Genomic DNA, 13,000 nt, shown 5'->3' with positions numbered 1-13,000 from the left:
ACACACACACACACACACACATTTACATTTACAGAATTTGGCAGATGCCTTTATCCAGAGCGATGTACAAAAGTGCTTAAGTATCTATCATTGGATACATTAAAACCTTTAAAATTCAGCTTAGAGTAACATGAATTAATAAAACTAGAAAAGATTTATTAAGAATAGTATACCATGTGTCTGCACTTCAAGGCATGCAATGAAGTCTGTCTCAGTTATAACAGCTATAAAAATGTGTTCCTTTGTCAGCCTTCTTCTCTTCACACTGCTTTTAGAGCACAAAGTGTGATGAGCAGGAAGAGGAACTGCTTGATCTGTCAGTGATTGAGAGCAGAGTGAGAGGTGTGAAAGGAGGCACAGTCACAGTCCAGTGTCTCTACAGTTCTGAGTATCAGAATAAACAGAAGCAGTGGTGCAGATTCAAATATGGACAATGTCAGTCATCGGGTGATAACGAACATACGACTAGGCCTAGACCAGTGGTTCTCAAAAGTTTTTGGCGTGTGGCCCCCCATGTATACAGTGCATCGCTACTTGCCCCCCCAAAAGAAGATTTATGACATAAAACATTCCAAAACTTAAGATTTGAATTAAACAAAACATATTAAATTATACAGTGTAGTGCTGTTGGTTAGTAGCCTTATTTTTCTGAGATTTAATTACTCAGAATTTATCATAAATTCATTATTTTATAAAATGTCATAAAGCCAGGGCCCCCTGGCACCATCTCAGGGCCCCCGGTTTGAGAAGCACTGGCCTAGACTACTTGTTCTGAGCAGGTGTTGTCAGTGAACAGGCTGTAAAATTGTTGGCTAAGTTACAGACACTCATGAAACACTGATGTTGATTATCTGGGAAACGCCTCTAACAGCAGTCACAATGTCAGTGTTTGTGTCAAACAAGTTGTGAATTTGCTGTAACATTAAAACAGGTGATCATGACTTACTCTGTGCTCAAAGTGATGCTCGCAGCTCCAGTGGTTGTTCTGTGTGAGAAATACAATGTGTGACAGGAGAGTGTGACAAAAGACAGACATGAGTGACTTGAGAGCCCTGCATACAACAAATAGGTGCTAATAAGTGCTATTACACACACACGCACATACACCCACACACACGCACATACACACGCACACGCACATACACCCACACACACGCACATACACACGCACACGCACATACACACACATGCACATACACAGACACACACATGCACACACACACACAAGCACATACACAGACACGCACATACACCCACACACACGCACATACACAAACATGCACATACACAGACACACACATGCGCACACACACACACACACACACACACACACACACACATACACACGCATGCACATACACACACAGACACACACGCATACACATACACAAACACACACAGACATACACATGCACACACAGACACACACATGCACATACACACACACACACACAGACACACACATAAACACACACAGACACACACACCCATAAATATACACACAGACACACATAGACACACACGCACACACACACAGACACACAATGACACATACACACACAGAGACACACCCACAGACACACACACACACAAACACAACCACACACACACACATAGGCTGGATGATGGTGTTGTTGATTGTTCATTCATTCATTCATCTTCTACCGCTTATCCGAACTATCTCGGGTCACGGGGAGCCTGTGCCTATCTCAGGCGTCATCGGGCATCAAGGCAGGATACACCCTGGACGAAGTGCCAACCCATCGCAGGGCACACACACACACTCATTCACTCACACAATCACACACTAGGGACAATTTTTCCAGAGATGCCAATCAACCTACCATGCATGTCTTTGGACCGGGGGAGGAAACCGGAGTACCCGGAGGAAACCCCCGAGGCACGGGGAGAACATGCAAACTCCACACACACAAGGCGGAGGCGGGAATCGAACCCCGACCCTGGAGGTGTGAGGCGAACGTGCTAACCACTAAGCCACCGTGCCCCCTGTAGTTTCACTTAAAACTCATTAATATCAAAACACATTTAGATTTAATTAAAACTGTATGAAAACTTATCCAAAAACAGCATTATAATGATGGCTGTGATATTTCTAGAACAGGGCTGACATCAACCAATCAAATTATATAAGACTTTTCACATAATTATCATTCAGATATGATCACAATGACCGGATGCATGTTCATCTCTCGTCTCTTTATTGTTCTGTGTAACCTGGTGAGCTGTAATACACACTGTGATTGACCCCTGGTGTGTTTTCTGTTTCAGAGAGCCAGAGATGTTCTGTATCGCAGACAACTGAAGGACGTGATCTTGGTGACATAGAGAATATAAGCAGCTGGACTACTGCACCTCGCTCCTGCAGGTCTGCCTCTGAGCATCATTCCACCTCTACAACTGATCCTGAATGCAGCTGCAGGACTTGTTTAAAACCTTCCTATGTTCTCCCAAACCACCACATTGTTATATTTTCCCCCATACTGGCTTCCATACATCAAATATAAAACACTGAGGCTTGCATACAGAGCCAAAAACAGACCAGTAGCCTCTATCACACCCCTCACTACACCTCACTCACTCTGATCTTCTAGCACTGCTCCACTGATCCCACCGTCTCTTCTCTGTTTTGGCTCCTCATTAAACTTCCTGTAGATGTCTGAACAGCTGTGTCACTTAGTGAGGAATTTAAACTAGCACTTAACACCTTAAAAAATAAAACTTGCCTTCTGCCTGTTTTTCCTGCTTTATTACTTTTATAAATAAAACAAAAACGGTGTAATTCTGTGTGAATAAAACAATCAAATGAATAAATCAATCAAAACTTGCTATGAACAGAGGTTTAATATTAGAAATAAAATGTACTGCAGGTTCAAGTCTCTGTGTTGAGTGATTGTGTGAAACCTCATGAACTTCCTGGTAGCATCTGGGTTTAATAATTTTAATGAAAATAGAGAAAAAGAGCTCCAATGTCAGCTAAAATGACCGATTTCTGAGGTTGTGCTCTATTTTAAGAGCTCTTTTTACAATTATAACCTGGTTGTGAAACCATATAACCTATAATGCATTTCAGAAACTGTGATCCAGAGACATCAGTCACTTAACAAGTGCAAATGATTCCCTGTGATGGTGCAGGGTCTCTGTGTAAAAATGTGATCATGTGACCAGTCTGCGCTTATAGAAGGTTTAAAGTGGATGAGTAATGATTTATAATCTTAATATTTAGTGTCAATAGCTGGCAAAGTTTCTTTCTGAGTCTGTTTTTTCTTGCAATTATTACCTGTGACTTGTTCAACACTGACTTTAATTTAAAAATGTACCTCAAATAATACATTCAATTATTTGTGCCTTAGAGAGTGTAACAGTATGAGATAAAAAAAGAAAAAACAGGAAGTTAGCTAGTACAAATTAACGTCAACCACAAGTAGGAAGAGTATTTGTCATGCAAGTCTCTTAGAGAAACATGAGCTTTTACTCACTATGTGGTTCTGTAACTCTCCTTGGGTTTTTCCTCTGTATATCAGGTAAGACTAAAACTCTATCATTCTCATGTACTGTCTGGGTATCCTTCATTTTCTAAAGGGTTAAAGAAGCTCTTGTTGTTTATTTCCTTTCATGGAGCAGTGGCTGTTAACAGCTTTCATCACTGGTAGATTAAATGTACCTCAGTAGTGACACAGTGATTCCTGAATGTTCTGATCGTCCTGATTCAGTGTCTGAGTAACGCTAATACTGCTTCCTAATGTGGCTTGCTTGCAGAGGTAGAGAGCATGAGGACACTGAAAAATGTAGCTGTAAAAAGTGGAGGATCTGTCACTATTCCATGTCTTTATGAAGAGAAGTACAAAGCAAACAGTAAATTCTGGTGCAAAGGGTACCATTGGGCTACCTGCAGTATCGTAGCCTATGCAAACTCAAATGGAAATCCATCAGTCATTGATCATCCAGAGCAGAATTTGTTGACGGTGGAACTGAACTCTGTCTCTGAGTCTGGAACGAGTTGGTGTGCAGCAGAAATTGGGGATAAATGGCAGCCAGATGACCGTGATTATTGGTACCTGACAGTTAGTCAAGGTAAGAAACTGAAATGAAGCAGAATTATAATTGTTATAGATTCCCTTGCACCACTCACTTTACTGCCTATTTATTCAGATCCTGATCTGTCAGTGAGGGAGAGCAGAGTGAGAGGTGAGGAAGGAGGCAGCGTCACAGTCCAGTGTCTCTACAGTGCTGAGTATCAGAATACACAGAAGCAGTGGTGCAGATTTAAAGATGAACAATGCAACACAGTGAGGACTGAAACATCCCAGAATTCAGCAGTGTACATCAGTGATGATGGGAGAAGATCCTTCAGTGTGACCATGAGAAGACTGAAGAAGAGTGATGCTGGATGGTACTGGTGCAGTGCAGGAGATCTGCAGGTTCCTGTTCACATCAGTGTCAGTGATCCACCTCCAGGTATTATCACATACACTGGTCAACTTTAACAAATGATGAGAAAGAAATCACACTGATTATTTTACTTTGTTAACAGTCACTACATCAAAGACAACAGCAGTGACTACAACAGTGACTACAACAGTGACTACAACCGCTCATCAAGACAACACGTACACGTAAGTAGGAAAGCTTCATGTTATTTAGGCATGGTGTTTTCCTCTGCAGTTTTACATTTATATTCATGAACTTTTTCAAAGATGGAAGTGATGTGAAAAATAAACATCATAAAATAATGGATATCATTATAAATCTGTCGGAGAGGCAATCACCATGAGCTAATGTATATGAGTGAAGGAAAATATTTCAAGTGACGAAACTTATTTTCTTTTTCTGTTTTAAACAGATCTGACTCAAAGCACAATTCAGGTAACATCAGATGTACATATTTAGAAGAAAATTAGTGTATCAGTTCTTCCTAACACGTTTCTAATCTGAGTTATTTCTCGCCCACAGTGTTTGTGACATCAGTTCCCAGCCGTAATGAAACCACGTAAGTACAAACACATCTTTATTCTCTCTCGCAGAAAATGTTGAACACTTTAGACCATGATGTTTTTCTCTGTAAATTTGTTGCCTTATTCAAAGACAAACATGTGAACATTACATGATCATTTCTTGCTTGTTGAAACTTTCTCATGTCACATGATCTTATGTAAATACACATGAAATCAATGAGTACCAGATTTAGGAAAGAAAGTTTTCTACTAATATAATTTTATATTTTATGACAATTTACACCACAGGTATAAAGTAATAAAATAACTACATGTACTCTTGGTACAGTACTTTATTAAAGTAGAACTTTTAAAATATTTGTAAATGTTGTAATAGTTTGATACTTTCCACTTCTGCCTAACTAGAGAACATGCCAATAGGATATTTAACTACTGATGATGAATGAAGGATTATTAATGCATGATTATTAATGATGAACTAAATTAATGAATATTTTCACTGCAGTTGATTCAGCCAGTCTGTGCTAAATAATGCTTCAAATGTTTGTCAATAGTTTGGTTTGGACCCTGAACCATTGGTACCTGGTGGCCCTTCTTCTGCCACTGGTGATACTGGTCATCATCATCTGTATGCTCAGAAAGAAATGTGGTAAGTGTCTGTGGTGTGTCTGTAGTTTTGAATTAGTTCTCTTTCTTCTATTATTTCAAATGCACAGGTCTGAGATGTGAAAATCCATTCACTGGGGGTTCATTAACAAGAAATTCAACACAATCAAATATAATACAGTGTTCATACAACCAGAGGACAGATTCACAGATTTGACAGTCAGATAAATCAGTCAGGAGTCAAACACAGTACACCTAGAATCTGTGGGCAAATAGAAAACAGGAGAACAGAGGGGAAGAAAGTCACATACACTGATTGTGAACTCACCAGTTATTACAGTCTGAGCCTTTACACTGTATTTGTGTGTAATGTCATGAATATCACTTGTCTTTTTCCTCTGGAGATAATGTTGATTGCTGGTTATGAGCTTTCTGAACCCTGTAGTCCCGCGGGTCTTATTGTCGCTCCCTAGTGGGGAATAAAGGCATGACAGGGCGCAGGGGTTTTGTGTCTATCTTCATTAATGCTTTTCTTTATTGATAATAAAGTTCATACACTCAAAGCAACCAGAAAAAAACAAATAAGCCATTGAAGCATTTAAAGTAAAACATCATTTAAGGCACCGAAGGAAAAATAGTGAGAAAATGACAGTTTAATGTCAGGAAGATATTTACAACAGAACAATCTTAAAAACCTTCACATAGAGAGACAGTAGTGTATGTAGTGGGCATAACAACATCAGTGTCTAAATGTGTGACATGAACCACAAAAAAAACACCAAAAACCCCGACAAAACCCAGACCCATGTGTATTTTAACTCAACATAAAGTGAAACACGACTGCACTTTTATTTCTTCTGTTTTGGAACTTCATGATGTTTGATTTTATTGATTTAGAACTGGATATTTCAATAAATTAGACCTTGTAAACTTGGAGTATTTCATCACCATTTCGTGGGGTGATGGAGGAAAGGTGGGGCTTGAAAATCAACCAAAGAAAGCAGAAAAAGTTTGAGCTCCACTGATGTACACAGAACATGAGTATACAGATTAGGAAGAATTTAAATGTAAATAGGTGAGGTGTTGGTGCCCTCTAGTGGCACAAATGTATTATTATTATTATTATTATTATTATTATTATTATTATTATTATTATTATTATTATTGTTGTTGTTGTTTTTGTTGTTTTAATTGAATACAATTCAATAAATATTGAATTCAGTTGACTATGTGTAAACTTATTTTTATTTATTTATTTATTCTCTATTCCAGAGTTAGAGAATCAAACCAGGATCAGAGAGAGGAGCAATGACACCACTGTTCCCACAGTTAGTACTGTGTCTTATGTCTTATTTCATTGCCTTTAGTACCTTTTTAGCACTTTTAATGAACTTTCATGAGCACAATTTCTCATCAGTGCTGTTACGTAACAGTAAATAAAATCTTTTCAGGCTGTGAGATCCTACAACCTGTCTATCTATCCCTTTTCAAGACAGGAAAGAAGAAATTACAACATTCACATTTTTTAAAACTCTGGCCAAAACATTCCCCAGAGGGATGGCAGTTTTAACATTTTACATATTTTTTCAGTTTTTTTTTTTTAAATAAAGATCAAATTAAAAATGATAAATAAATAAAATTGTATTATTATTATATTATTATTATTTTGGTTAAGTGACTTCAGATTACAGTTACATTAATGTGAATCATAGAATTAATAAACTGTATTAATTTATACATTAATGTAATTAATACATTATAAATAGCATTATAAAATTATAAATAACATTATAAAATTATAATTACAAACACTGATGTGTGTGTGTGTGTGTGTGTGTGTGTGTGTGTGTGTGTGTGTGTGTGTGTGTGTGTGAGAAACAGGCGAACACTGATGAAGACTCCATTGTATACAGCACAGTGGCTGTTTCTAAGCCAAAGGTAAGATCAATACATTGGTACAATTCTGCATTTAAATGATAATAATGATGATTATTCTTGTTGTTCTTGTTGTTCTTGGTGGTTTAGGTTAAGAATAAGCCCACTTGTTCTGCTGAAGACTCGATTATATACAGCACTGTGGCTACAGCTAAACCAAAGGTAAAGCTGACAATCCATTGGTCCAATGTTATCCTATTGTCTTCACCTGTTCTGTGTTTCATATTAGTTTCTGTATTTATACTCTGATGATGAAATGTCTCATAAAGTCTGTTTAAAGTGTATGAAGCATTTCTGTGATTTATTTTGTCCTAAACAAGAATCTCTAAATTTCACTTCATGTAGTAACAATAAAACTTGGAATTATAATTATAATAGTTTAAAACAAATCTTTGTGTGTGTGTGTGTGTGTGTGTGTGTGTGTGTGTGTGTGTGTGTGTGTGTGTGTGTGTGTGTGTGTGTGATTTAGAGTAAAAAACAGGCCACTTTTACAGATGAAGACTCCATTACATACAGCACTGTGGCTAAAAGCAAGCCAAAGGTAAAGATGGCAATCCACTGGTGGAAGTCTACATTATTATTATTATTATTATTATTATTATTATTATTATTATTATTATTATTATTATTATTAGTAGTAGTAGTAGTAGTAGTAGTATTAGTATTACTATAATAAGCAGGATGTGACCTACAGCTCTGTAAACTCTGTTAAATGGAGTCTGTTCCAGTTCAGTCCAAGCTACAGATCTAAGTGTATAAATCCATAATAAACACTTTACTCACTAAACTGTTAGGGACTTTATTCATATCCTGTTCTAGGTTTCTCCAAATGATGTCACTAATGAGACCCTCTACAGCTATGAGGTTTACCAGTAAGAGGTTTGTGATTAAAAATTTATACTGAACCCACTCAAATATGTAACGTAAAATTACAAAACTTTCACACAGCAATTGTGTTTATTCCCTTTAGAGGATGACTTACTGTTTGGCTGTGGAGCCTCAGGGATCTCTACTGGGTCGCGTGTTCATCCTCAACATCCTTACAGATAAAATCTCAGTCAGGACAAGGACAACATGCCCCACACTCACTCCACAGACTTACATCACAGTCACATGACCCTCAGTCATTCAGAAAAAAAAAAACAGTTTCCTCACTGTAGATATCAGATTTCACTTATTCTCTTTTGTACTTTAATTTTTTTAGGCTTTTGCTTGATCTGAAATGTATTTAAAGTGTTTATATTTCATGTTTTTATTTCATTATATTTTAACTCAAAATCCTTTTACATTAGCTTTTATCATTTCTGTTCACATGGTCTACAGTCCTTAAATACAACATTAGTGTACAACATAACACACTGCAGAACCCACAAAGCTTAATGAGTAAAAACCTGTAGGAAAAATATCTTCTGATTTTAAATTAAAGCATGCTATTATTATGCAGCGAATGAGAGTGTGTGTGTGCCCGGCGATGGGTTGGCACTCCGTCCAGGGTGTATCCTGCCTTGATGCCCAATGACGCCTGAGATAGGCACAGGCTCCCCGTGACCTGAGGTAGTTCGGATAAGCGGTAGAAAATATAATTAAGGAAATAATTCAAGATAACGGCGCACAAGCAGCATGGACATTCTGATAAACTGTGCTGGTATCTGATTACAATCTGAATGGATTAGATTCTGACTGTATTGTAGCACTGTGTTTGTTAAACTAGCTCCTAAACCAATATGAAACCTAAAATCACACCACATATTTATGGATGGTAAAAGCGTAAAAATCCATGTGCAGGATGATGCAGAACTTGTGGGAACATACTGTAATGTTGACGAGCATTCGGGTGGACGAGGTTAGTTTTGTTGTGCTCTTTGAATTTTTTCTATGATGTGCCACACTATGGGGTATTTATGACTAGGACCAAGCCCCAGTGACTCCGTTCCTCCAAAGTCTCCTTAATAGAACCTAATTCCTGGTGATTGAAGTAATTATACTGACATATGTGTCCTTTAGTAACACATGTTTTCGGAGTGCGTAGGAAACCCTTCCACCCTCCCACTAAAGGATGTGTCCTAGTTTGCACGGGTTAGTTTTGAAAACACAAGATCAACTTATCAGAGTTGGTCTTACCTTGAACACAGGTGTCCTTCATAGTCCCTCTGTCTTCTAACAAAGGATCATCTTCAAGTTCTTCTACCTAATCTATTGATTGAATCTTTAGATGAAGGAGTCAGACTTAGACCTTTTTGTCTTTTCAGGATCCTCACAATGGGAGGCCTTGTTTTTATTAAAAGTAGTGTAATACAAATAGATGTGTGTAATATATGTAAAGTAAAAGAAAAGAAAATTACAAAATCTCCTTCAAATAGTCAAACAATTCTAGCGTAAGTAGCAATAAGTAAAATGCAAAGATAAAACAAACCAGGAAACACTCTCCAAGTGTAAGCTTGGGTTTGTTCTCCTGATGCACATTCTATAAGCAATAACAAAGTATAGCACAATGAACCTGCCTCAAGGTGAACGCACACCAATAACTGGTTCTAAAACCCTATTTATACCATTTATTAGTATGATCTCATAACGGTCATTCTGCTTCTGTCAGCATCCTGTCAGGTCTCTCATGATCTCATGCTTGTGCAAAACATCCTGAGAATTCTCCTCAGGTGCACGGCTGTGCCTTGTGATTTCCTTATAAGCTTTCACTGTTACTCTCTGTCTTAATATTTAAACATGCTATTGACCATTATATCATTTCTTAATCACAAAATGGTTACATAAATTCATATAAAAGGTAAAGGAAACGTATCATTCTATAAAATGAAAAAGAAAACTTATAACAATTCTATAATCTTCTTTCAGCAAGATGATGGGTCTTGATCCAACTGTCTAGGTACAATGTCTGTTCCTCTTTGGGTTGAATCAGCTTCCTTCTGGATCTTCTTCTTTATAGTTTTAATCAGATATATTTAATTTATTTATGTCATATAACAATTTCCCCATTTCTTTTAGTTTTTCCACAGCTTCCTTTTTCTTTGCTTTCTGTCTCTTAATCGTCTCTGTCTCTTAATCTCTCTCTGTCTTTTAATCGTTTCTCTCTTTTTGCTGCATTAATTTCACTTTGTTTCTTTATTGTATTGGATGAGATTGTCACATAAGGATAACCATGTACACGTTGTATGGCAGTTACACATGGTATGGCAGTTACTCCACTCCTAAAATTTCTATCCACATGATCCAAATCATAGTTGGCTTTGGCCAGAGTAAGCTTTCTTGAAAAGAATGTGCATTGGTGGAGCTTGGCTGGGGTCCCATGGCACAGGAATAGTATGGCCCCAATCCCATAGCAGGAGGCATCAACCTCCATGAAGAACGGTAGGTTGGGGTCTGGGTGTCATAGAATAGGGTCAGTGGGGAAACTTGAGCTTGAGGTTGTCGAAGACCTGTGCAGACTCTGACCAGTGCAGTTTGAAAAATTTGCAAAGCTGAGGAATCTTTGCAACTCTTTGATGCTGGTTGGAGTTGGCCAATGGGTCAAAGCGCTTACTTTGTACCCCAGGAAAAAGTTGTGATTTGGTGAAATTCACATTTTCCCCTTTTACAAATAGCTCGTTCTGTAAGTGTCATTGTAGAACTTTGCAGACAGGGATAACATGGGTCTCCAGAGTAGGTAAGAAGATTAGAATGTCATCTAGGTTAAAAATGACCGGGTTCTGAGGTTTTGTGCTGAATGCAGTAGAGTGTGGCAATTTTTAAGAGCTATTTTTACAGTTATAACTTGGTTGTGTAACCATATACAGTAACCTAGAATGCATTTCAGAAACTGTGACATCAGTCACTTGTGTCTGAGTCACAGTCACAGTCACTCAAGTGATTCCCTGTGGTGATGCAGGGTCTCTGTGTAAAAATGTGATCATGTGACCAGTCTGCGCTTATAGAAGGTTTAAAGTTTACGAGTAATGATTTATAATCTTAATATTTGGTGTGAATAGCTGGCAAAGTTTCTTCATGAGTCTATTTTTTTCTTGCACTTATTGCCTGTGACCTGTTCAACATTGACTTTTAGTATTTGTTGAATGAAATTTAAAAACATGCCTCAATTAAAACATTATTAAATAATAATTATATAAAAATGATTTGTGCCTTTTTTAGATGGTGTAACTGTATGAGATAAAAAAAAAAAAGGAAGTCAGCAAGTACAAATTAACGTCAGCCACAAGTAGGAAGAGTATTTGTCATACAAGTCTCTTAGAGAAACATGAGCTTTTACTCACTATGTGGTTCTGTAACTCTCCTTGGGTTTTTCCTCTGTATATCAGGTAAGACTAAAACTCTATCATTCTCATATACTGCCTGGGTATCCTTCATTTTCTAAAGGGTTAAAGAAGCTCTTGTTGTTTATTTCCTTTCATGGAGCAGTGGCTGTTAACAGCTTTCATCACTGGTAGATTAAATGTACCTCAGTAGTGACACAGTGATTCCTGAATGTTCTGATCGTCCTGATTCAGTGTCTGAGTAACGCTTATACTGCTTCCTAATGTGGCTTGCTTGCAGAGGTAGAGAGCATGAGGACACTCACAAATGTAGCTGTAAAAAGAGGAGGATCTGTCACTATTCCATGTCTTTATGATGAGAAGTACAAAGCAAACTATAAATACTGGTGCAAAGGGGACTATTGGCCTACCTGCAGTATCGTAGCCTCTGCAAACTCAAGTGGAAATCCATCAGTCATTGATCATCCAGAGCAGAATTTGCTAACGGTGGAACTGAACTCTGTCTCTGAGTCTGGAACGGGTTGGTGTGCTGCAAAAATTGGGCATAAATGGCAGCCGGATGACCGTGATTATTTGTACCTGACAGTTAGTCAAGGTAAGAAACCGAAATTAGTCAGAATTATAATTGTTATAAATTCCCTTACACCACTCATTTACTGCCTATTTATTCAGATCCTGATCTGTCAGTGAGGGAGAGCAGAGTGAGAGGTGAGGAAGGAGGCAGCGTCACAGTCCAGTGTCTCTACAGTGCTGCATATCAGAATACACAGAAGCAGTGGTGCAGATTTAAAGATGGACAATGCAACACAGTGGGGACTGAAACATCCCAGACTCCAGCAGTGTACATCAGTGATGATGGGAGAGGAACCTTCAATGTGAGGATGAGTGGACTGAAGAAGAGTGATGCTGGATGGTACTGGTGCAGTGCAGGAGATCTGCAGGTTCCTGTTCACATCAGTGTCGGTAGTGAAGCTCCAGGTATTACATATGATTAATAAAACATTGAGAAGGCTGTCTTTAATTTGTCACCAGTCTCGGCAAGTAAGGTTGGTCTGTATTTTTTCATGTATTTATTGGGATTTTGGACACTTAGAATTGGAGTAACCAGCCTGTTGACCAGTCTGGATGGTCAGACTAATTCTAGCTGATCAAGCTCTAGTTTAGTGGTTGTAGTGGTGCTTTGGGGTCTGGTTCTATTTAGTGGGGTATAAAGGTTTTTAGAGG

At 38.0% G+C, this 13,000-nt stretch overlaps 1 protein-coding gene across 1 annotated transcript; it reads left to right on the top strand.

Annotated features, from left to right (window-relative positions):
* The first annotated feature begins 174 nt into the window (after positions 1-174).
* LOC132843055 (polymeric immunoglobulin receptor-like) lies at positions 175-12,771 on the top strand. The gene is made up of 11 exons (XM_060866121.1): positions 175-192; positions 276-447; positions 3,778-4,092; positions 4,171-4,476; positions 4,553-4,634; positions 7,493-7,517; positions 7,605-7,676; positions 8,485-8,571; positions 9,300-9,357; positions 12,057-12,371; positions 12,449-12,771. The coding sequence occupies exons 1-11, from the start codon at positions 175-177 to the stop codon at positions 12,769-12,771; spliced, it is 1,773 nt and encodes a 590-aa protein (XP_060722104.1).
* The last annotated feature ends 229 nt before the right edge of the window (positions 12,772-13,000 follow it).

The sequence above is a fragment of the Tachysurus vachellii genome, chromosome 1, assembly GCF_030014155.1.
Source record: "Tachysurus vachellii isolate PV-2020 chromosome 1, HZAU_Pvac_v1, whole genome shotgun sequence".
In the NCBI taxonomy this organism is placed as follows: Eukaryota; Metazoa; Chordata; class Actinopteri; order Siluriformes; family Bagridae; genus Tachysurus; species Tachysurus vachellii.
Note: the sequence above shows the minus strand (reverse complement) of the source record. Positions and strands in the feature narration are given on the sequence as shown.

Excerpts from the sequence above, each read along its gene's own strand:
- LOC132843055 (XM_060866121.1), top strand. Across the intron at positions 4,093-4,170 it reads GTACCTGACAGTTAGTCAAG|ATCCTGATCTGTCAGTGAGG; the intron begins GTAAGAAACTGA and ends CTATTTATTCAG. Across the intron at positions 12,372-12,448 it reads GTACCTGACAGTTAGTCAAG|ATCCTGATCTGTCAGTGAGG; the intron begins GTAAGAAACCGA and ends CTATTTATTCAG.